The sequence below is a fragment of the Lissotriton helveticus genome, chromosome 6 (assembly GCF_964261635.1).
Source record: "Lissotriton helveticus chromosome 6, aLisHel1.1, whole genome shotgun sequence".
In the NCBI taxonomy this organism is placed as follows: Eukaryota; Metazoa; Chordata; class Amphibia; order Caudata; family Salamandridae; genus Lissotriton; species Lissotriton helveticus.
In genome coordinates this window covers 1,144,447,885-1,144,473,967 of record NC_136067.1, presented here as the reverse complement: position 1 = coordinate 1,144,473,967, position 26,083 = coordinate 1,144,447,885, and the positions used below count along the sequence as shown (strand labels likewise).

Sequence of the window (26,083 nt, the reverse complement as noted above, 5' to 3'; positions counted from 1 at the left end):
CCAGATCCTGGAAGGGAACAAGCGAATGAACCACTGAACAGTTGATGAGATAAACCTTGAACCGATCAATATCATACATAAGCAGCAAAGCAGGCTGTCGGTTAATCTCGTGTCCAACAGGAAATTGTTTCACCTTCGTCCTCTCAAATAAATGGTGGAAGGATTTACTCCCACGCAGTTTACACTGTATGTGCCGGATTTATCACCGTTGGCTTGATTGCTTTTCATCATCCGTTAGGCACTGGAGGCCAAACCTGATTGAGTGATGATGACTGGGCAGAAGAAATGATAACACCTCCTTGCAGGGGAGAAAAAGTTTAGAAAAGTGCATCCACAACTTTTTTACAAATTTTTCACTTTTGAGGAATATCGGTCACGATTTCCTTTGCCGCAATATCTTAATATAAAAAATAAGCGCCGTATTGAAAATAACAGCTCTCGGTTATGGATGGTTTGAACATACTCATTGAGATTGTGCTGCCTTGGAAAGGACATTCATTCACAGTACTGGGAAATGATTGTCCGGGTGTGTTAAGCAACCAAGAGCTTCATGGGCATTGTTTTACAATCTTACAAATGTTACGTCATCAGTTTGCATCATCCGTGGTCTTGGGGATCCTCAGTTTTATCAAGCGTGTGGGGAATTTTGGTGGTGGTGGTCACCTTAAGATAAATAGAGAGAGAGATCTATTTCCCAAGACCAGTAACAAAAGTTATTTTACCATGATTATCATAAAATTAGGTGACAGAGAGTGAGAAAGCTTTCTTAAGAGCAGGTTTCTTGGGAGGACACAGGGCCTGATTTAGAGAAGAGTGGTAGGAGGTATATCTCGGTCTCTTCCAAATTTACTTACAAGACCTCTCCTTTTCCAAAAGATGTTATTCACCCTCCACATCCCAAACAACCAGAAGAAAGACAGTACATTTAGGTCTGGGTTTTGATAGAACAGCTTTCAAACAGACCTGTTGCTGAAAGTATACATAGAGTTTACCTTGAGTTCTCTGCTTTTACCCATTGACTTTCCTCCACCAGCCTCTTTCTACCATTTGAAAGTGACTTTGTCAATCACTCTTGTCTCAGCCCATTGGGATATTCATCTCGGTATCCTTCTGCGTCCACTGCTTCCACTGAACTGCATGGGGAACTATTTTGCAATAATAGCCCTCTCTCTCGCTCCACTCTTGCTGGCTCCATTTTGAATGCCTTGCTCCAACATGGAAGCACTGCATGTGATAAAACCCTAAACAAGCACCTATTGGCTTTTCACTGCTTGTTACTTTTGGTTGATAACTTTCTGGCAAGTACCAGCAGAGGTCATCTATTATTTCTACCTCTTGAGGGTGAGATTTTGCTTGGGCTGATGCCAGTTATATTGAGCAGCACTGAGGTTACACAGAGAGGCAAATCTAGAAGATCACATATCATCTCTGCACCGAAGCTTTGAGGTTCTGCAAGATATTATAAAGAACAGTGAGATTTACTCATTCACCAGTGACCTGAAAGTTTCAGTGTGGCGTTTACTTAGATGTCTGATGTGTATGTCTGTTGGCGGACTGGCCAATGTTTTTTTTTACCAGCCTGTTGGTCCAGGCTCTCCACTTGACCATGCTAAAGGGCGGAAATGGACAACGAATGGGCCCACTTGCAGAATGAAGGAATCAAGTGACAGTTCTACATTGGTAATTTGCTTATAATTAAGTCCTGTATTTTAGCTATATTTACTGAATTTTCTACTTAAACCTCACCACACAATTAACAGCATATTTATTTGGAAACTAAGGAAATAGGTTGAGCATGTTTCAAATTCCCCACAAGCGAATTCTAGTTTTTAGGTCATTTAAATTATTAGGATAACAATTTTCCCAGTGCTCCACTTTGTACTTCCCCTTGTACAATGTGTTTATGCCCTGTCCGTCTGTAAAAAAAACTCTCTAATTAATAACTTCCACATTTTGTACAGCGGAGCCATGCCAGTACTGTTCCCGTCTCGACAGCGGATTAGCGGGATTAGCAGGCCCGGCCCTCGCAGCGAGAGCATAATGCGTCCTCTTCCGCTCTTGAGAGAGGTCTACACAACATTTCTTGACTGAAGGTCAGCGGTGCAAAAAAACTTCACAGGATCAGAGTGACTATTATGGGAACCACACTGAACTTCCGACTGCGCCTGCAGAGTACGCTACATCAGGGCCAGCGTTGGAGCTGGTGGGGCCCTGTGCAACAGTGTTTGTTGGTGCCTCCCCAGTGACCACCCCCACCACAGATTCCCTCACTACCAACCTTAACAGTGTCAGGGCCGGACTGGGAACCAAAACCGGCCCTGGCAAATTGCTCGGCCAGCACCTCACCCCTCCCACTCGGAGGGGTTGGAGGTGTCGCCGAGCTCTTTGCCAGGGCCGGTTTTCGGCCGATTTTGGTACAGGGCCGATTTTGCTTCAAAACCGACCCCGTAACAAAAAACAGCCCCTAGGGAGACCAAAACCGGCCCCCACCCATGCGGCGCACCGGGGGATTGCCCGGTGCCCGCTATGGCCAGTCCGGCCCTGAACAGTGTTGCTCAAGTCTCCATGACCTCTCTCTCTCAGGTGCATTTGATTAGTTTTATAGCACCACTCATACCAGTGTAGGGTGTCAGAGCACTTTACATCACACACACTCTACACAGAGACAATCAATCATACATGCGTAAGTCAGGAAATGCTACATAAGACAATAAGGTGTTGGAGTCACTCACGTGTCATCCATACTGGTAGGCAGTATAGTTTGAGTGCTAGATCTGGAGAATCACAAACTTAGAATTTAAAACTTAACACCATGATTGGGGGTTGTCTTTAATAATAAGATTATATTAGGATAAATTATAACACTCTAATCTATCTATACCTTGCAGTTTTCATGCATTGACGGTTGATAGCTCCATGTTCTATAATAGGATTTTCACGTATAAACTGTAAGTAACAAAAGGATCTTTGTCAAAAGCAGTAACCCACTGACCTATTTACATGTTATCCCCTTTGTGATTAGCATGGTACTCATTCTTTGCAGCAGGCCTATTCTCCCTTTACACCCACGAGTCAAAACTTCCATTAGACTCCGCTTCTCTCTCCAGGAAGAACATTAATCACCAGAGTCATCTTGACACCTTTCTTGTTGCCTTAATGTTGCCGGAGTCCAGGAATGCGGCAGCAGGTGCTTTTAAAACGTCTCACCACCGGAAGTCAGCGTCCAGAGCGGTTGCACCAGCCGCACCGCCCTAGAGCAGGCCCTGCGCCACATGGCATTGCCGCCGCTGAGAAGTGAAGGCAAGGTCTCCTCCAATGGGTGGCAGGAGAAAGACGTACGCAGGGCCGGACTGGGAACCACAACCGGCCTGGCAAAGTGCTCGGCTGGCCCCCACCCCCACTCGGGGGTGTTGGGGGTGCCGCCGAGCTCTTTGCCGGGGCCGGTTTTCAGCCGATTTTGGTACGGGCCATTTTTGCAGCTATGCCTCAAAAACGGCCCTGTAACAAAATCGGCCCCCAGGGGCCCAAAACCGGCCCCCACCTGTGCAGCGCACCGGGGGATTGCCCGGTGCCCACTATGGCCAGTCCGGCCCCGAACGTACGTTTTGCAAAATCACTGCAGCTTGCGTAGCGTCTGGGCAGGTGATCTGCTGCAACCAATCAGCAATCCCCCAGGCTGTGCAAGTGCTGAGGGAATGAAATAACAGATTGCCATCTATTAAGAGTTTTAAGAGGCTGAGACAGGCAGTTCCTGTTCTCTGCATTGTGGGTTGTGCTTTGGGATTTGCAGCAATTAGAAATTGTGTACACATTGACTTTCGTTGCCATTAGCAAGAAATACCCCTCAGAAGCTTCTGCACACATCAACCGACTGTGGCAATAGTGCAGTACAGCATGCTTCATTTATGCAGCGCAGTAATCCCTCCTGCAAAAAAGACTCCCTCACTGTCAATTGGTGGTGGCAGATTATTTATGTATGGTAGGCCTATTCCCTGTAGGAGGAGCTATAGAAGTATGCATTAAAAGACAGCAGTTCACACCATGCAGTTGTAAAATGTGGAGTTGTTGGCTGTGATTTCGATTCATCCTAAAGTCAGATGGAGCTCAATCCAAACCATATATCCTTTAACCCTTTTATGACATCACGGGAATGCCATTTCTTGGTAAAAATGGATAACCTGGTCTAAAATTCTTGTTTTTACTTAACAAGGGTGTTTCTAGTTTGCTATTATTGCATTACTATTGTATTATAAGTCCATTTGCAACATACTGTATCCGAGTGTTCATTTTTTGCTAATTTCATCTGTATTTATCCATATTTATTTTACGTTTTGTGAAAAAATGAGGCTGAAATGTGTATATTTCTACATTTATTGAACCAGTTAATGTACACTTGTGCCGGAACTTCTGGCAGGTTTCAATGATTTAAACACACTCAGATGATAAAATATGCACTTATAAGAAAACATGCAATTTTTAGACTTAAACTGCTGTTTAAGGCTTTTTACTTAAATTCCTGTTTTTTTAACCCCCTTTGCCTGTTTAATCTGCATAGCTATTGTCCTTGCAGTCATGGTTGACCGCATTTAGAATCAATCAAAAACAACCAATTTCAGTTTTTATCCACATTTAAAAATAAATACAGACAGGAGGTAAATGGGGTTCTATCTGTATTCATCTGTAAAAGTCAGCAAAAACGGAAAACATGGAGTCTTAATTTTAATTACTGTCATTTGCACATTTTTAACAAGTTTGTAAAGATCAGAGGGAAATATTGAATAAATAGGCTGAAGCTAATCATTACAATGATACTGACACAGGTTTCCAGTAGTGGTGTAGCAGCTCCTACCCCTGGTGGCCACTAATTGGTGACCATGGATGTTGGATATGCCTTTAGCTATATTAGCGATATTATACTCTTGTATGATAGATACATTGCTTTAATTTATTTGAATTTTGATTTTGCGATTTCCCCACAATCAGGGCCGTAAGACTTACGTTTAGAGTGGCGCAGCTGCTTCATTATAATGTTTTTATTAGAAGTATTGGAGATGAAAAGTGGGTGGTTGACCTTCATTTCATTCAACTGCGTCAAGCACACCTATGGATTATTTACTGGTGTAAGTTAGTAGATTGTTTTTTTCACACTTTTTTTGCCTATCGTATCATGGAGGTAATTTGGAGATCAGAAAACTTAAAACGGCCCAGGATAGTTTCTCCCTATGTTTTCTGTATGTGATAAGCTTTGATGTTGTTATCTTGAAGAAGAATAGTGGTGAATTAGTATAGGGACCATGCACCTCTCTAGCCTTTCCTCTGCTTTAAATGCATGCAGCAGGATGGGCTGTGTAATCACTTTGCAGATTTTAAAAAATATATTTTGTAAAAAATCTTTTTTTAAATCCTCTCATCTTTCAAGAATATGCTTTACATCCTGCTAGACTGGACAGAGGCAGGATCATTTAGCGAAGGAGATGGCCATGGGTTTATTTTTCTTACGTTATATATAAATAATATATATACAGTTTGTTTATTAATCCATTTTTGAAGCCCTGTTCACACCAGGAGTTATTTTGTACTTTAACACAAAACCTGAAAGCAGGGCATTAGTGATTATTGTTTTAAGTATATTGTATTTGTGTCCAGGTACCGTTTAGTGCCTTCTACCTCTAAAACAGGAGCAACAGTTTGAAGTAAATCCTTACTTTACTGAACAGTTCTCTTGATTGGTAACATGGGGTTTTTCTTTTATGATTGTGCTTAGTTTTGTGCTAAGCCCTAAAGTTAGGTTTGTCTTCCAATTACAATTGGCCAAGTGATTTGAGTTGTACGGAAGTTAGATCTGTTTTTTCCAGCTTTTTGTACTGCCAGATAATCATAAGGTAGCAAGGAATGGCTTATTGCTGCAGATTGTAACCTCTTGCCTTTTGTTCTCCCCCTCAGAGCTGCCCAGAAGCTGAACTTGTCTTCCAAAAAGAAAAAGCATCGACCTTCTCCTTCGCTGACTTCTGATCCACCTCTCTTCTCAACCAGCTTCTGTGGAACCCTTCAAACATCCCCACCGCCTGCCCCGCCATGTCTCCTGAGGGCGGTCAACAAAGTGAAAGACACTCCTGGGCTAGGCAAGGTAGGTGTTTCTTCATAAGCCCATTCTGTCAGCATTTGATTTAGTAGGGTGCAACCTACCTTACTGGGAACCTCTTACTGAATTAGCCCCTCTCAGCTGTGTGATAATGTGGAATTAGTTGCAGATGTCGTTCTCCCTAGAATATGATGAAGGAGGACCAATGATTGTTTGGATGCAATTTTGTACAATTTCCGTAACCATAGATATCATGGTGAACCTTTTTTCTATTTTATGTTCATTCCATAAACTATCCTTTGAGCTGTTTTGTACTTTTAAACCGGGGTTCTCCAAAATAGATCCTGGAGGGCCGGCTCCATCCCAGATTATTAAGATAACATTTATCTAAATGGGGATATGCTAAAGATCTGGCTTGGATCCCTCCCTCCAGGACCGACTTTTGAGAACCCTGTTTTAAACCATTGTCAATTGTGAAGTAGAAGGTTGCATATTATGTAATCAGTTTGCTTTTCAATAGAACAATAAATAACAAAGCTTCAATGACCTTACGTTCTAGGAATCTAAATCCACTCCTAAGATGCAAGACCTTACAAAGTATTGTTGTGACACGATTAAAATGGCACATCAAGACCTACCAGAATCCAAGAAATCCTCACAAATATAGATCACTTGACGAGATTCTTCTCTATTGGTGTCAAGAATTCTAGAAAAAAATGGTTTTCGTATTCCTCAAAATCCATTGGACCTAAATAGCACTTTTTCTATACTCCAACTTTTTTGGCTTACACTTTGCAGGTAGACTGCCATTGTAAACTCCTAAGATTAATTACTTGAGAGAGCAGATGGGGGACAGGAAACTCTGGTTGTGCATGTCATGTTCTTCAAGTGCTGTGGAGTATTAGTTACTTCTATGGATGTGTGTACCAAAACAGTGGGGTGGAAATATCCTCTGTCATAAATAGTGACCTAAATATCATCTGCAAAAATGTCGCCCCATTGGCGTTAATAAGAGCAAATCTACACCCAGTGGCACAATATTTTTGTGAGTTATATTTGTCAGGCTATGTTTCTGTGTATGTTCTGACACATAACTTCTATAAATACATTCCTCAATAAGAAAACTGGATTCAAAGCGTTAAAAAGGTGAAGACCTCTTCTCATCAACCGGAAACAATGGGTGGTGATTCGTAACTATATAGGGCCTGATTAAGAGTTCAGTGTTCCATTGGACCGCCAAACCCATGATGAAGGTGTGGTGGCGGTCATGGACTGCCGCATCAACGGTCTGACCGCGGTATGAGGACTATGGGGGTCAGATCATTTTGGGACCGTCGCAACTGCCAGGGATCCCCGAACCCTGGCGTTCTTGTGGCGGTCTGGGGAAGCAATATGCTTGGCGGTGCTGTTGAGGCACCCCCAAGCATATTATGAGTTTCCCCACCGCCAGCCTTTTCATGGTGGTGAGCCCACCAAGAAAAGGCTGGTGGTGGCGAAACAAAAGGGGCCCTAAAGGGCCCGTGTTATTTGGGCCACCTGTTGCCCCTGAGCATGGGGATGCATGCAGGGGTACACATGCTGTGCCCCCATCTGCATTCACCACCTTTGCTGTACAAAATGGACTGCCTCTTCAATTGGCACCGTAATGGAACTGCTGCGCCGCCCGCCAGACAACAAGGAAACTTGTAATCTGGCAGGCAGATGGCGGTCAGCTTTGGCGGTCTGGGAGCGGGCCGCTGGTCTGGCGGCCCGCTCCTAGACCGCCAAAGTCCTATTCAGGCCCTTTGTCTGAGCCACTGTTCTGAGAATCAGAGGTGGGCCAAATTCAGATAAGTTTAGCTGAATTACAGTTCATTAAGCAAAATGCTGATCTGTTATTTAGAACTATATTTGATATGAGGACACATTTCAGATAAAAAAACTGAGCAAATGGCACAAGTGTTGTGAGAAACAGCTGTTCGCATGCTGGCTTTTCATTTAGTTCCTGAGAACTCACAGTAAAATGTTGTCGCAAAGAGCACATAATTATGTGATGTGGCGTAATAGCGTAATTTGTAGGCAATACCACTCCACAGGATTTTCACCCACTCCCTTTATGCTATTGGATGTTTTGTATATCATTCTTTCTCCTATGGGGTGCTTACATTGCAAAGCAAGATGGACTATTTTACATCTCCAAGGGCACTGAACCCTTATATATTATATTCTATAGCTCCTAGAACTTTGTATACAGAAAGCAATCCTTTTTTTGTTTTGCTTTTTCACTTCAGCAGGCTTTTGGAAAAAATACCAAGGATCTAAAATGGAATCCACAACTATTGGCTTTGCTGGTACTTCTAATTTCAAGTCACCCACACAAATGCATCTGATTGGGAGTCCTGTCTGTCAGTCCTAGCCATCACACGCCAATAGTATCGCTCAGTGGCAGGCACAAAGTAGGAATCATTCAACCTGACAATGTGCTTTTCCTAAATCCAGCCGTGCAAAAGCTGGCTGACAGCTGGTTGTGCATTCACATCCTATACTGTTCTTCTTTTTCTTTTGCTGAGACACATACCATGCTCCCTGCTACCATACCTCTGCCTTATAGCATACATGCCAACATTTTAGAACAGGAAAGCTGGAGATTTTGCGAAAAAAATCAGGGGAATGAATTTTCCCAATGGACTTCTACTGAAGCAGAAACAATTCCAGACGAGAGACAGGTAAAATAAAACAATGTATGGCTTATACAAATCGGGAGTCTCCCGTCTGAGCCGGGTCTATTAGCATGTCTGGTAAAGTTTGGAAAAAAGTGGTTTTTTTAAGCTCATTTGAGTATTGTGTGTACACTCTGAGTTGCATTTACATTCTACTCATGAAGGGGCTGCATTGTTGATTTAATCATCATGTGTAATAAAGACTGTGAGTTCTGCCAACACAAGAGAGGTAAAGAAGTACAGGTACATAAATGACATCATATCTCATGTATACCTCAAGAACCTGAAAGGCCATAAGACACTTAGCAGTATGAGGCTGAGATGATGAACAGAGTTCCTAAATTGGCTGCAAGCAGCATAAAAAGAGGACTAGCACCGGGAGGTACTTCATTGTTATAGGTTTTCTGCTTACATTCTTCCTCACTTGTCAGAGACGTAGAGTGGTATGTCGCCTTGTGGAGGTATATAAGAATAACATAAGTATCACACCGGCAAAGTTTTAAAGAAGACCTCATTGCATAGACATCTGAGCTTTCCGTTGACTTAAATTGAACAATTTGGATGTTCACAGCAGGAAACTGGTGAATTATTTTGGAAAATTATAATAATGCTAAATTAAAGACCTGACCTGTCAACTCTGGCCTGCTTCCACCTATGGAATTGAAGAAAGTCATCCATCTGCAGCATGATGACATCTGTGATGCAGAGGCTGAGGTTAAAAATGTACAGATGTAGCCCCTTTGAGTCAAGAAAATGCCCTTTTTTTTAAAAAAGAGCTTTGTATCACCATGTAGTTACCTCCCTGAAACATTGAATCTCCCGGAATTTCCAGTTTTTTTGCTTAAATGCTGGACACAAAGCATCTTGTGCAAATGCTGGACTGGGAGCAAAGGTCCATGAATGGCAAAAGAATGAGTGAGTTCAAAAGGTCACAGTTCTCACCTGGCTTCATGAATGATGCATGCCCAGTTTACTGGCCCTCTTGTAAGTAGACTTTAGTAGGACTGCTGAACCTTGGACCAATGTCAGAGTGGGAAGTGTAGTTTGATAAGACAATTAATAGCATTTGTATAGGGCTTCATGGCCCCTTAGCAGGCTGAGCAGCTGATTGTGAAGCTACTCTATGCATTACACATGGTTGTCGGAGTGAGGTTTTACAGTGTGGTCTATGTCTGAATCGTTGTGTGCCATGCGTGAAGTTCAGAGGCATGCCACAGTTGTGTTGCAAATGCTTGTGGCTGCAGTTGAACATGCAAGTAAGCAGAACAATGCAAGGGAGGTAGTCACAATGCAGGTAGGTGTAGGACTTGGCACAGTGGAGGAGAGCATCAAGTTATCTTGGTTACTGGGAAGGAGGTGGAGGCAGGTGGTGCTCAAGGCGATTCCTGGGTTGTTCAGCATGCATTTGTGTCTTCTTGATTGCCAGAGGTTGTGTTGACCAGTTGAAAAGACATACCATGGAGTCCTTTACAACCTGTGTCCATGCATCTGTGGTTTACATATGCACATTTCATTCATCTTTTAGTGTGCAATTCACGAGTTACGGATGTTCTGCCGCGGCTCTTGTAGAGACGGTAGCCAATGCCGGCATTACAAGAAAAAAAGATGTGATGTATTCTGCTGAAGCCAGAAACACTCCTGAGGGCTTTCCTGTATGCTAAAGAAAGTAATCCATCCTGTAGTGATGAAGTGGAAACAGCCCCCTTCTCCCCCAACATTCTTTAATATTTTCACCTTACTTTGGCTGCGAGTTCCTTGATGAAAGCAGTCACTGAGTCCTATGAATTAAAAGTGCATTGGTATAGTAAAACATGGCACATCCAAGTCCTGTGCTGCCTCTAGTATGTTAGTGTATTTAAGGCAGTGGATTGGGAGACCTGTGGAAGCTTTTGGGCACCAGGACCAGCACTCATTATACTAAAATTATCCAAGTTAATGAATTAAAAGTGCATTGGTATAGTAAAACATGGCACATCCAAGTCCTGTGCTGCCTCTAGTATGTTAGTGTATTTAAGGCAGTGGATTGGGAAGCTTTTGGGCACCACAACCAGCACTCATTATACTAAAATTATCCAAGTTAAGTAGTAAGTCTAATAGGGTCACTAGAGAAATCAACTAGGTCTCAAGATCTACAACTTTCACCTGTGCCTCACCCAGAACATCACCATTGCCTCTCTGCCAAACACATAGCATCAGTCATTAGGAGTGATCATCTGGCCCCACCGGTATTCTGTATCAATTCCCTCTATACTGGATTTACATTGGGGTTTCTGACAATAAAGGCCATCCAAAATGGGGTGGCCAGGTTAATTTTCAAAGTGAAGGCCTGGGGCTACATTTTTCTAGCCATTAAATGTCTAAATTGTCTTCCAGTTGATTCAGACAAATACTTTATGATACTGTTCAGCAGCCACATGTATCTCAGTTGTTGCATTCAGTGGTACAGGCCACCCGAGGGTGCTCGGACCCGATCAAAGACTATTTTCTTGTAATTTCAACAGCCAATGAATCCAAAGACAGAAAAAGACAAACCAGTGTCCCTGGCCCTAATCTCTTAAACTCCTTACTAGCCACTATCAAAGCCATAAAGATTACCCCCACCTTCAAGGAATAGCTGAGGCCCCTTATAATCTGACAGCACTTGGCCGCAGTCCTTGGCCCCCAGGCATACTGATCCAACTCTACAATCCTTCTGAGACCTCCCTATTTATACCTACTTCATCTCCACCATCATAGTTGTAGCATGTTGTAAAGCATTCACCTAGCAATTGCATGCAGCGTGCCAGAAACTACCCAAAATAGATGCCTACTAAAAACTTTGCTATACTAACTTCTCTCCAAATCTCATATAAAGCATGCTTATTATTTAAAGGTTTGTTTTATGCAACTGAAAATGGAAATGGAAAGCATAAATGTGTTGCCATAAGGCGAGGGTTTTAGAAACCTGGATCATGTAGACCTGTTTCTGATGTGATTAAGCCCTCAGGAATTGAGCTCTGCCAAGAGTTAGGTTGATGTATACCATAGATGATTCAATCGCACTGGGATTTTAGTGTGTGATTACTTTTTGGCAAGCCTTTCCCTACGCATTGATATACTGCAGAGAACCTACAGTGAGAAGCTTAGCAGGCACTATAAGCTAACACCACAGCATTCAGGTCCCCAAGCAATCCTCAGCTTCCGGGTCGTTATTCTAAGATTAGTCTACCAAAATCCTGGAAAGTCACAAGATTAGTATTAGAAGATTTTTCCAAAAAGAACTACAACATATTTTTTACTGGATCCCTGTTGATCAAGGTAGATCAAAAATCTGGCCCCTGTCAACACGTTACGTTGTTTAGTTGTTAGTTACCGCACAATGAAAGCCAGGTGGGCGGCTGTGTCTAACAGGGGATCTCTTGAAACTGGATAGCTGGTTGTTGAATAAAAATGCAGCGTAGTGTGGCGAGATTTTTGTTGGTTGGATCTCTGCCAAGCGTACTGAGCTTACATTGTCTTGTAATATTCATATTCTCAAGATTTAATGCATATGTTTTTTATTTTGTTCAAACTCCTCCAGAACATTTATTGTGTTAGGAATCACCAAATGAAAGCTGATTCCCTAGAGTCCTGATATATATTCTCATGCCTTCAAAAATGTATCTTCTTTCAAGCGGCACCCCATATGCCATCATTGCACGTCCCATTTTATATAAGCAGATTGTCGCCAGTTTGAAACTCAAAACGATTTTCTTTAATATATAGTCAAACAGACGGCATTGAAAAAATCCAACTTAAGACTGCCACTGTAGTTTTCTTTCTTAGCTGTCCTTGTCTCGCTTTTTCCCAAATCTTGTCACAAGACTTGCTTTTGCAACGATCTAGACTTTTTGTATGTTTTCAAAAAGTATAAAATAGTTGCCTTAACGAGTTAAGGCAATAGTATACAGGAGGAAGACAGCGAGGCACAGGGGCAACAAATGGTGTCGCTGATATCCCATGATTCCTTGTATGAGGGGATTCCTCAGCGGCGACTGTCCCCCCTCCGCCCCCCACCAGCAGCGTTAAAAAAAAGAAAATGATGATAAACCCTGGTTTATTATCATTGTATTATTTTATTTTGTTTCCAGACCGAGACTTGGGGTGGGGCTAGGGTGACAGGCACCGACAGGAAGTGGTGGGCACTGCTATCAGCGTGCATGATGGTTTGGTCGGCCGTCTCAGGTCGGCCAAACCGTCATGCGCACTGAAGCTCTCTCCAACCCAGCTGTGATGCTGGGTTGAAGACTGCAAAGCACAGGCTCCCAGTCTCCCCGGGAGCGCAAATTCTCGGCGCTCAGGCCAATCCTGAAACTGCTCTCTTGCACGAGAGCAGCTTCAGGATTGGCCGCAGGGGAGGCTGGGAACCTGTGCCTGCAATGGAGCCATGAGAGGAGTAGTAGACCAGCGATGCGGCGGGCTGCAGGCAAGTTTTTTTTTCCCCCTGTTTTTGTTGTTGTCGTTTCCCGCCCTGCCCGCCCCTCTCCTCCGATACCGGCCACTACTAGAATTCTTGGTTATATGAGGCATACATGAGTGACACATTCAATCGTCCCTAAAGCATGCAGATACGTGAATGGCCCTATTGCCCCTGCATCATAACATTGAAGCAGCCTGTCTGACACCTGATGGTTTAGTGTACGTAGAGAATGTCCCTTCTCCAATCAGTGAATATTCTATACCATCTGACGTAACAGAGTTTTCTAGTATGGCACATTGTACAAATCATTGTTTTCGACAAGCCAATTGTATTCATTAAAATCGATAAAAGTTTCATATTTTCTTTTTTAGTCTGAATAATGGTCCCCATCGGATTACTGAAAAAGTGTCAAAATACCATGCAATTTATTTAATTTTTTTTAAAAAAAGGGAAATATAGGTGGGTGATAACTAAAATTCTAAAGTCAGCTGTGTGCTATGCTTTTTTGACTGGTTAAGATTTTTGTAGACATGGTCCGACATGGACAATTTTCACATTTTGAATAGCAGAAAACATACTATAACTTCCTAGTTGAGGTGGGCGAGCCAGCAAGATTACAGGGAGAGCCGCGCCCTGGGCCATGGCTTGGCTTTAAGAGACTGAGCACGAGCCGAGCCATCAAAATAGTGGACCTGCAAAACGTGCAACAAAGGTCATGGTTACATGGGATTAAGACTACATATTAATATAAAGTGTATATTTCTTCAGGACGTGGGAGCGTGCCACTTTAGAACATGAGATCACATCACTGCATTGAGTGTAATTTATTAAAAGTGATATTTTGCAAATATGAACCTAGAAACCTCCAAGATCCTCCATCCTAATGATGATGCCATTAGTTAATCCAAGATACAAGTCGGGTACCATGTGCCCAGTATATGTGGATTATGCTCTTAGAGCAGCTGGAGTGCAACGAGGGGAAGTCCGAGTTCTGTTGTACGGTACCTTCCCGGCTGACTTCAGAGCCAAGCTGTGGCCTCCGGGCTTTCCTTTGCCAAGTGCAGAGAACAATATCGCGAAAAATTTAGGGATCTGGTTCTCGGAAAATCTAAACTTCGTGACACAAATTAATAAGCTCGTTGGGGCCTGCTTTGGCACCTTGAAGGTCCTGAGAAAGTTCCTTTCCTTTCTCCCTGGTCCTGCCAAGGAAACAGTGGTGCATGCTTTAATTCTATCGCGCCTGGATTATGCGAATGCTCTGTATGTGGGCCTCCCGGGGTACCTGTTACGTAAACTGCAGGTTGTTCAAAATGCGGCTGCCAGACTTCTGCTGGGCCTATCAAAAGGGTGCAGTGTGCGCTCGCATTTGCGCTCCCTGCACTGGCTTCCTGTGGAGTCGCGAATTCAATTCAAGGTGCTGCCTATTGCCCATAGGGCCCTGTATGGTAATGATGGTAATGACTCGAGGTATCTGCAGGATAGATTTGTTTTCTATTCCCTTCCTAGACAGTTGAGATCCTCCTCTGAACTCCTGATGCAGACCCCCAGATTTAGGTGCCATAGGCTGGGAGGCTGCTCGCTTGTTAGGAAAGCTAGTGTTGCCTGGAATGCCCTTCCCTGGGCGCTTCGGAGAATTCAGGATCCTGTTGTTCAAAAAACATCTTAAAACCTTCTTGTTCTAGCAGTATTTGGTTCTGTCTGCCTGTACCTTTGCAAGCGCTGGGACACTCTACGGAGTAGCTGAGCGCGATATAAATGTATTTAACATAACATAACAGTATTATCGTCTATTAAACCATGCTCAAGGGAGGACATCCAGAAGTGATGTATTTCAAGGTGCTCTGAAATGCGATGATGGTGTAAAAAGCAGCCCTGGGGAATAAAGTGTTTGCTGATGATCAACCCTGTTTTTAAATGGAGGAAGCCAGAATTGATCACAAGTTTACTAGTTTTGCATTGTGCAATTCCATCCACTAGACGGCAAAGAGATACTTTTAAAAAGTTACTTCAAAGGTTAATGCTTAGTCTGCAATTACATTTTGAATCAAGTTGACACCAGAAGGCTTTCTGAATAAAATTACAATGTTAAGTAAAGTGAAGGAAAGGAACCGAAATTAACAAAGAGGCCGACTGTAGGAGAGGCTTAGCAAAGACAATTACATTTATTAGCAAAAGAAAAGGGGTAGGAGATCAAATACCATTGCACATCATGAGTGACGGGCACTGCTCAGCTGCAGAGCTTGCACCATACAAACTTTTGCATTTTAAATTGACCCCTGAGGGTGGACGGGCAGGTACAGATAGACTATCGGGCTCTTCAAAATATCCCGCTCTGCATAGAGAATCAGATTGCACAGTGCTGGCCAGCACTGAGGATGGCGATGCCACAGCTCGCGCCATTTTCAGCTCCAGGGTCCGAGAGGACCTCTTGCCCAGCCAGAGACATGGATCAGTCTCTTCCATTGGCCCACCCACCTCCACTTCCTAGCACCTTTGCAGAATACACTCAGCCTAGTTTTCAATATGATTTACAACAAGGGGTGGTGATGGACAGAGTCTCTGAATTAAGCAGAGTACTCTCACCCAGTCAAAAGATCAGGGCTAGATCCAACACCGTTTTTTAGCTCATTGCACCATCCCAGTTTCAGAACCTGGCTGTATGCAAATGAGTCTGTCCCTGGCCCAGTGCATCATGGGAACAGGGCAGACCAGACTACAAAAGCCAATTCTTACACTGGGAAGGAAACAAGCTTCCGGGGACCGGTTTCTGGCATTACAGCCGTCTTCGGCCCGGCTTGCTTGAATCCTGATGGTGCAATGAGCAAGGGACTCACATCTGAGTATACCTTTCCACGCTTAGAGTGGACAAAATTATTTACAACAAGGGGTGGTGATGGACAGAGTCTCTGAATTAAGCAGAGTACTCTCACCCAGTCAAAAGATCAGGGCTAGATCCAACACCGTTTTTTAGCTCATTGCACCATCCCAGTTTCAGAACCTGGCTGTATGCAAATTAGTCTGTCCCTGGCCCAGTGCATCATGGGAACAGGGCAGACCAGACTACAAAAGCCAATTCTTACACTGGGAAGGAAACAAGCTTCCGGGGACCGGTTTCTGGCATTACAGCCGTCTTCGGCCCGCTTGCTTGAATCCTGATGGTGCAATGAGCAAGGGACTCACATCTGAGTATACCCTTCCACGCTTAGGGTGGACAAAATTATTTACAACAAGGGGTGGTGATGGACAGAGTCTCTGAATTAAGCAGAGTACTCTCACCCAGTCAAAAGATCAGGGCTAGATCCAACACCGTTTTTTAGCTCATTCCACCATCTGTAATGCAGGAAACCGGTCCCCGGAAGCTTGTTTCCTTCCCAGTGTAAGAATTGGCTTTTGTAGTTTGGTCTGCCCTGTTCCCATCATGCACTGGGACAGGAACAGACTAATTTGCATACAGCCAGGTTCTGAAACTGGGATGGTGCAGTGAGCTAAAAAACGGTGTTGGATCTAGCCCTGATCTCTTGACTGGGTGAGAGTATTCTGCTTAATTCAGAGACTCTGTCCCTCACCACCCCTTGTTGTAAATAATTTTGTCCACCCTAAGCGTGGAAGGGTATACTCAGACATGAGTCCCTTGCTCATTGCACCATCAGGATTCAAGCAAGCCGGGCCGAAGACGGCTGTAATGCCAGAAACCGGTCCCCGGAAGCTTGTTTCCTTCCCAGTGTAAGAATTGGCTTTTGTAGTTTGGTCTGCCCTGTTCCCATCATGCACTGGGACAGGAACAGACTAATTTGCATACAGCCAGGTTCTGAAACTGGGATGGTGCAGTGAGCTAAAAAACGGTGTTGGATCTAGCCCTGATCTCTTGACTGGGTGAGAGTATTCTGCTTAATTCAGAGACTCTGTTCCTCACCACCCCTTGTTGTAAATAATTTTGTCCACCCTAAGCGTGGAAGGGTATACTCAGACATGAGTCCCTTGCTCATTGCACCATCAGGATTCAAGCAAGCCGGGCCGAAGACGGCTGTAATGCCAGAAACCGGTCCCTGGAAGCTTGTTTCCTTCCCAGTGTAAGAATTGGCTTTTGTAGTTTGGTCTGCCCTGTTCCCATCATGCACTGGGACAGGAACAGACTAATTTGCATACAGCCAGGTTCTGAAACTGGGATGGTGCAGTGAGCTAAAAAACGGTGTTGGATCTAGCCCTGATCTCTTGACTGGGTGAGAGTATTCTGCTTAATTCAGAGACTCTGTCCCTCACCACCCCTTGTTGTAAATAATTGTGTCCACCCTAAGCGTGGAAGGGTATACTCAGACATGAGTCCCTTGCTCATTGCACCATCAGGATTCAAGCAAGCCGGGCCGAAGACGGCTGTAATGCCAGAAACCGGTCCCCGGAAGCTGGTTTCCTTCCCAGTGTAAGAATTGGCTTTTGTAGTTTGGTCTGCCCTGTTCCCATCATGCACTGGGACAGGAACAGACTAATTTGCATACAGCCAGGTTCTGAAACTGGGATGGTGCAGTGAGCTAAAAAACGGTGTTGGATCTAGCCCTGATCTCTTGACTGGGTGAGAGTATTCTGCTTAATTCAGAGACTCTGTCCCTCACCACCCCTTGTTGTAAATAGTTTTCAATATGGCCTTCTAAGGTAATAAGAGAAATGAACACTTTTCAAGACAACTTCATTCTGGCTAGAGTTAGACATTTTAAAGCCATGTTGTCATCCTTGTAGAAGATTTAGTGTTCAGAAAAGTGAAACAGAGCACAAGCTGAGCTACATATGAAGCAGAAAAAAGATGCAATGCCTCTTCCTGGAAATGTGCTGACTTCTCTTATTACAAACATGTGCAGCAAACAGGGCCATATGGGTGGTAATTCTTTGCATCCCTATCCACTTCTGATTTTTCAGAAGGCTGGTCTCCCAGCTATTGCAGATGGTGAATATGTCTTATATCAACACTAGTTAGCCCCCTACCTTCTAAGCATTCCTGTGGGTGACAATTCATAAGCATGCAAGTCTCTGATGCTCCCCGATTTACTTCTTAAGTAGCGGACAGCACTGGGCATGTACTGTCAATAATGAGCCACGTGTAATATCATCTCCGGTACTGATTTGTCTCATATAACCTAGTCTCCTGGTACATTGTGTCATATCCCTGTTGAGTCCTTGATATTACGTACTACCTTCTAGTATAGCACGCAGGGCTGGACTGGGAACCAAAACTGGCCCTGGCAAAGTGCTAGGCCGGGGGGTGCCGCCGATCTCTTTGGCGCTCCGGTTTTCGGCCGATTTTGCAGCTATGCTGCAAAAACAGACCTGTAAGAAAAACGGCCCCCAGGGGGCCCCAACTTGCCTCCACCCATGCGGCGCACCGGGGGATTGCCCGGTGCCCGCTACCGCCAGTCCCACCCTGATAGCACGTCTGCAAGTCATAGAAGTAGGGTGAATAGGGAGACCCTACAGTAGAAGTAATCCCTAATAATCGAATGTTCACATAGTGTTCTTGGAAGTCTTAGGAAGAGGGAATCGTGGGCTGCCACTGAGTGGCCCAGGCCACAGACACGCTGTCTCTGCCCGCTGCAGCCACCATTGTCAGCGTAACAATTTTGGGGGCCCTGGGCACGAAATATTTTGGTGGCCCCTGTTCGGAACAACTTTGAACTTTATTACCCATTTTGCTCTATCTCAAATCAGTGGCGTAGGAAGGGGGGTGCGGTGGGTGCATGCCGCCCCTGGTGTCATCACTGAGGGGGGTGACAAAATGGCTAAAATATGGGTTTTAAACACATATTTTTGGCCATTTTGTCAAGCCGGGGTGACAAGAAACTTTCCGCACCGGGCACCACCTGACCTTGCTACGCCAGTGTCTCAAATCCCCTGATGCCAAGTAACATAAAATTCAGTACAAAAGGTTGAGACACAGAAACAGGCCGAAGTGAGATGGAGAGAAATGTCACTTTCTCAGCCCTGTGCAATTGCCCACTTTGCGTATGCCTTTTGCGATTGCCTTTTCCATACATCTCTGGCAGTCCTACCTGAGAAGGCAAGCCTGATGCCTGCCACAAATGTTCTGAATCGCCGTCCGCACTGAGGTGGCAGTTGCAGCAGACCTTTGCGTCTCATACGAGCTCCACCTTCCTCGTCCATCAGAAACCCCCAAAATATCACAACCGTTGGGCTGCCTGGACACTATCCCAGCAGAAAAGCAACTCCTTGCTCAGCTACCACAGAATCCTGTGAATAATTAAGTTGGGGCCAGGACAGTTGCCACTCCCATATATGAATTTAGTGAAGATGGGGCAGACATGAAAGAGAGTGTTGTGAAAGAGAATTTACGGTTTATGGACTACAGCCGTGGAAGGTTTTCCGTCACGCTAGATAGTAACCTTCCCTTCTCACCACCTTGACTTTAGTGAGTCTTAAAGCAATCATCGCTATCTAAACTGGCCCAAAAATTGACTGAGCTGGAGGTAAGCGGGCAATCTCGCATTTTTTTTATTCTGTTGGCAAAGAAGATATGGAAGGTGTACTCATGATAACTCACACAGTACCACGTTGGGTCCCACCTTTTCGGCTCTCATCACACGCTCTCCGGATGAAGAACCAATATCATACACTGTGCACAAGGAAAGCTAGAAATCCCTTCTTGTAGTTTAATATGTGTCCTTTTTCTTTCTTAAAAAATCAATAAAGAATTGAGATTAAAAAAAAAAAGAAACCCCTACAGAGAGCGGGTTTCCAGTTTCTGCCTGAAGGGTCGGGACAGCCAACACCCATTGGGGTTTTTTGTAATCCTGCTAGGATGTCAGTGACAGCCTCAGGAGCCTTTGTTACTTGTAATTTTGTGAAGGGCAAGATAGTCAACCTGGATAGCGCTTGTCTGTAAGGGCTGCCCCTTCCAGTGTTGGCCAGTTGGTGATAGGTTCAAAGCCCCGCCCCTTCAAAGCCCCACCCTCTCTCAAATAGTAAAATTGTTTTCAAAGTTGCCAGGTCTGAAGATGGTAAGTAGTCACAGAGGCGCCCCACTGTTGTTTTTAAATTATCTGCTACCTTGAGGTCAAATATCTCTCTCTTTGAGGGTGTCCCATTGTGATGGGAACAGGCGTTTCCATAATACAAATCATGTCATTGTCTTCCTGTACATCAAAGCTTACAATATGGCACCCAGACACATCCTCTGCTTTGAAGGCCGGCTGCAGCTTCGCATTGAACTGTTCTTCTGGGCCTAGGAGTCTGGCTTTCTTGTGCTTTAATTGAATAAATGCAATATCTGAAGCTTGTTGCGAGATTTATTGTTCATTCTGTGCAGCTAGATTACTGGGGCATACAATCTTCCACCTGGCACAAAAGTAAGTGAAAAGAGAAAACTGCAATATTGAACAGTGATTACTTCTAAACAAAGCCATTCCTGTGCTGCACGCAGACCCTCCTGGGCAAACCCAGGATATGGCATTACGGCCAGAGATGTCCACTTTGGAACTGGGGACGCAGGTTCGAATCTAGGCATCAGGGGCCTCATTTATGAGCCCTTGTGTGAGTTTTGCGCTTCCGATGCGTCACTTTTTGTGACGCATCGGCGGCGTAAAACATGCCTCCTAATGCGCACTATTTACAAAGTGACGCATCTAAGCAGATGCGTCACTTTGTAAACCCCTGCGCTACATTATACCTGCGTCAGGTATAATGTATGCAGAGGGGGCGTTAACCCGCAAAAAGCCTCGTAATAGTGACGCAGTGAAATCTATGAGATTTCACTGCATCACTTTTAGGACGCTGTTGCGTCAAAATCTTGCGCCTGCCTCACAGCAAGCGTAAGACTGACGCAGGCCCTTTCACATGGGGCTTGCCCCATGTGAAAGGAAGCATTGCTGGAGTTGCGTCACTTTTGTGACACACTCCAGCAATGCGTCACTTTTGCGCCTACAGATACGTCAGAAATACTGACGTATCTGTAACTCCTTGCAACATGATGCGTCATATTATAAATTTGACGCATCAATCATGTCGCAGGGAGAGCGCATTGAAAAGTGACGCATCGCTGTTTCCACGCAGCGATGCGTCACTTTTCATAAATGAGGCCCTAGGTCAACACCCTTTGATTCTACGCACGTCACTTCCTCTCTCTGTGCCTCAAAAAACATGAATGATCTAGTGTAAGGTAGCTTGTGCTCATATGAAGCGCTCCAACCCCTTATGGTCTAGTCTGCCTTTTATAAAAATGCAAACAAATAAAAATAACGGCTATCTGTAGTTTAAAAAAAACAAAAACCTTTGCCACTTTACAGCATTGGTGCCCACGTGCTGATTTTTACATAGCATAACACATCTCCTTGCACCCACCCAACACAGCTAAGATGGGCCAGTAGATGGGTATTTTGTCTCCCCAACGCCGCTCTTAACTTCAGTTAATACACCCACACAGTATTTGCCAAGCTCAGGGCTAGCCAAATAACCCACTCAGAAGATGAAGGCTTCTGACACATCTTCGGCCACACCAATTGAAGGCGATAACGCGCCCCTCTGTTAAATATTAAAAGACTGGTAGAATTAACAACACCTACAATCATGCATACTCTACTGACTTTGATGTTACAGCCCACAAACGCTTTTGGCAAAACCTTCTGCCACGCCCACTAAACGCCTTATCAGTGGCATCTATTAATTATTAAAAACCAATCTAGAGTGAACAAGTACTGACTTTGATGTGACAGCTCACAAACCCTCCCTGGCTCCAAACGATCTTGGAATGCTCGAAATCAGGGTGAGAAAGTTTTGGAGCCGATGGCATGTACAACTGGATTAGGACAGAAGGTGCACTCCAACACATGGATACCCTGAAAATATGCAGATTCTCCTCATGAAAATCTGTTTTTCCTCATACTTTTCATAGGGTTCTACTTTTTGGTAGAACATTGGAATGTTGAGTGCTCCATTGAAGGCAATGGCGATGAGAGTTTGTCCCATTATTTACACTATTCATTTAGGACATTCGGGTCTGCATGGTCACATCATTGCTTCTTTTGGCATTGAGAGCTGGATTTGTCAATTTGTATGACCTTGTACTTGTTGACATGCAGATGAGAGTGGTGGTTGCTCACCATAAGTGTCATTCACCTAATATTTGGGCGTTTCTTAGGGTTTTTTTTTGTTGGGCACTACACCCTGCTAAGTGGCCGCTTGAGAAGGCTTGTCTTCAATTGCCATTTGGACATAATAAAAGTAGAAGTACCAATCTCCAGTCTGATTGGTAGGACCCTAGGAAGAGGGTGGGCAGAGGATAAGATCAAGGAAACAGTGTGTTCTATTTTGATCTACTGCATTGACTCATGATACTCCAACCCAATTAAATCTCTCTGATTGGCAGTGTAACATTTTAATTGACAACTCTAGAGCTGATCTCGGAATGACTGAGGGGTTTTTATTACAGTAAAACGGATTGATGAAATGCTAGGAAAAGAATTAAAACCTCTACAGCAATAGGTAGAGCCAAGGCTTCCATAAGGCACGGTAAGGCTGAAACTTCATGGCGCCATCTATTGGTGACTCCAAATTAAAGTTAAGGGCACCAACTATTATTGGACTGTGCCTGACGAATGAAAAATCTGCCCATGGCTTGACTGCTGCTGTGTAAAGCCATGTCTGTAGAAAATATTGCATTAACATTTTTTAACACCTACTGCTTCTAACATTGGAAGACAACACGCGGATGATGCAGCGAGCACAAGCTCAATAACAAATCACAGACACAGTGCTTCTATCAGATCTTCCACTGGCTGTGGTGCTTATCGAGTAAGGCTGGAGAGACAAGACCAGCCCAGCGATCCATGTAACCCGCCACCATTGCTTGAAAGTTCCCCGTATCATAGACACTGTGAGGGTCCTACTACCGGAGAATGTGGCATGCTATTCCAGCTCAATATGGGTTTATCAACCAGAATGAAAAGCACCATTTCATCTTGGTTTGAGTTTCTATAGATAAATAAGTATGTCACAGTGGCCTGAGTATGCTCTCCCACACCACCAAACTCCTAATCGGGCCCCAATTCTGCCCTGTTACTCTCTCGCTGTGATCTAGGGGAGAGTATAAAGCATGGGACAATCAGGTCTGGTGGCTCAGGGGACCAATACATCTGTTGCTGGGATTTGTTCTTAACCTCATGGTCAAAAGTTAGAATTATTTGGGTCCACTCAGCCATTCATCCTTCATAGGTCGATCGCCCGAACAAATCTAGACTGAAAAAGAGAAAATACCACTGTGTAGCTAATCTGGTTGAGGAAATGGGTTACCTGGGTTTCACTCTGGTACAACATTGAGATGTAACCACATGTAAATTTATGCTGGCCCATGTTCCATCTTCCCTGTTCGAAGAGAGCCTCCAATCTTTTCAGAGGCTTCGGTCTTGCTGTATAGCCCACCCATCCCTTTCCTAGAACTGTGTCTGTGAGTCTTTTACAGTTTTCACTTTAAACAAGCATTGGCAATGCCCATAGGTCTGACATTGGCTGCTACCCTTTCAGCTTTGTCAATGCCTGTTTTGTTCTGTCATGGTTTTTGCAAATCGTTATTGTTGGGGAAGCAGCCGGACCTGCATCAATCTAAAAACAATTGTCTAAAAACAAAAATATTTTTTGCCCACAGCAGTCCCTGGCACTTAAGCGAATTACTTTGTATGTGGATGTGCTCCTTGTGAAAGGGCAGTATGTATCACTCCCAGTGAAACTAGGCAGTGCCTGAAGCGAGCTGACTCGTGGCCCATGGCGTAGTGGGTGGAACTAAAATAAGAAATATACAATAACAGACCAGTGGATGAATAGGGCTGGCTGAAAGCCCCTATAAGTAATAATATTACACATATAATTTTAGCAAAATCACTAGGTCTTTGCTAAAATCAGGCCTTAAAATGGTCTACAGGGTAGGTTTCAAAAGCTGAATGATAGGGGTTGTTGTGCTTCTCAGCAGAGTGGAGGTTGGCTCCTGCATGAAATATCCCTTCTAAATTAATTTTGCGCCTTCGCTTAGAGGTGCTTTTCTTGGACGAGATCCACGGCTCGTGTTGATGCCACACAAAGGCGATCGCCATATATTGTCGAGAGAGCTGCTACGTGATGTGATTCTGTCTGGGATCAGGGATTCATGAAAGATTCAGCGAGTTAAAGTGATGGCGAGGGCTCCTTAAGATCACAAGTCTTCAATAATTTAGAGGAACAGAAGAAGAAAAGCAAAGGGACAGCAGTGTGCAGGACATGTACCTCAAACCGACAATTGTAGTGTACTGACCACTAACTTGGGGCTCTGGAGCAGCGTGTTGCCTGGCGTAAAGCCTCTGCGGTGGTAGTAAGCGCTATACAAATGCAATCACAATGCAATCCAATGTGCCTGTGTGTTACAATGGGGAGTTTGCATTAAACACTATGGAAAGCGGGTCTAGCATTGAGAGAATAATCTTTGTTTCCTTTGTGGTCCAGAACTGCTGTCCACATGTATGCGTTGAAGGTATAACATCACACAATAAAATATAACTGGTTGCCTCCAAGTCATGTTTTTGAGATCACACATGTAAATGCCTCCAATTTATGGATGGTTCTTTATATGTAGTTTGTGCAAATATTCTGAATGTACAGGTGTACTTACACCCTATCGGGAGTGGAACGCACACATTTACCATCAACCACCCACCATTACATACCAACACACAGATCATCATGCACCCAAAACAGCCAGTGATTACCAATGCTGTGCAGTAGGATCCCAAGACCCAAGTCACACCATCATGCAACCATTTACTCAGTGGCGTAGCAAGGAGGGGGCGGTCCGCCCCGGGCGACATAAGTGTTGGGTTTGGCGGCCTCCCTCTAGTACCTGCAGCCGTCACGGGGCGGCAGATGCGCGGGAATCACCCATGTGGGCTGCCGCGGGGCGGCCAAAGGTAAGGTCATGTAATGTAATGTAATGTAAATTGATACTTGTATAGCGCACTACTCACCCGCAAGGGTCTCAAGGTGCTTGTATGAATACCGCTGTGGAACCCATCCTGGCTTTCCCTGTGAGGTGTCCACTCCTGGGCACCCCCAAGGTGGAGGCCAGGCATCCTTAGCGTTGTGGGGGTCTAGCTACGCCACTGCATTTACTCACAGTAGTCTCTCAAACATAGCTATTTCAAGCTTTCTCAAGCATCAATAAGATTGGGAGTTAAGGTGGAAATATTATGCTTTTGGTTGGGACACAAGGTCTATGTAGGACACACTTCACCTCATGAATTTCCTGACTTTTAAGATGTTATGGTAACGCCACTGTTAAGATGAGTCAGTCTAACTCCCTCTCAACTTTAGCTTTTCTGTTTTAGGAAATAAACAAAACGTTCAACATTATCCCTGGCACACAGTATCCTTAAACACTTGACACCCAGGTTCAGTGTTTTTGGCTGTCATTTGCTTATGTTTGGTGACCGGGGGTTGTTCTCTTCGGATCCCTGCTACTAGTTTCTTACTTTGGCTTCTGACATGCACTTTGCAGGCTTGTTGGATCCTTGCTCAACTATTTCTTTTGATCTATGAATTGCACTTTTCTCTTCACAAATTTCACCAGGTAAAATTTGGTGGAATATATGTTGGGGGGAAAAATGGCCGTCTAGAGTTTTGCAGTTTTCCCTGTGGGAAAGGATGGACCTTTACCACATTATTCCCCGTCTGAGTTGCAAAACTCGAAATGGGAATGTAATAACCGCACCCGGTAAATAGTGTACAGGCGGTATTGGGATTTACTGTGTGCTGTATTACCTTCCAGAATTCTGGAGCTCCTAGAATAACACACCGAGTCTCAAATAAGCTTATTAATGTACCTAATGTATTTAAACACAATTTGTG

General features: G+C 44.3%; 1 protein-coding gene across 2 annotated transcripts in view; it reads left to right on the top strand.

Moving 5' to 3' along the window:
• Positions 1 to 26,083, top strand: part of KIF26B (kinesin family member 26B) — a 791,950-nt gene that overhangs the window by 441,111 nt on the left and 324,756 nt on the right. For both annotated transcript variants that reach the window (XM_078648800.1, XM_078648801.1), the window contains one exon: positions 5,944 to 6,127. In XM_078648800.1, the coding sequence (XP_078504926.1) occupies positions 5,944 to 6,127 (184 nt within the window). The remainder of the gene's footprint in view (positions 1 to 5,943; positions 6,128 to 26,083) is intronic.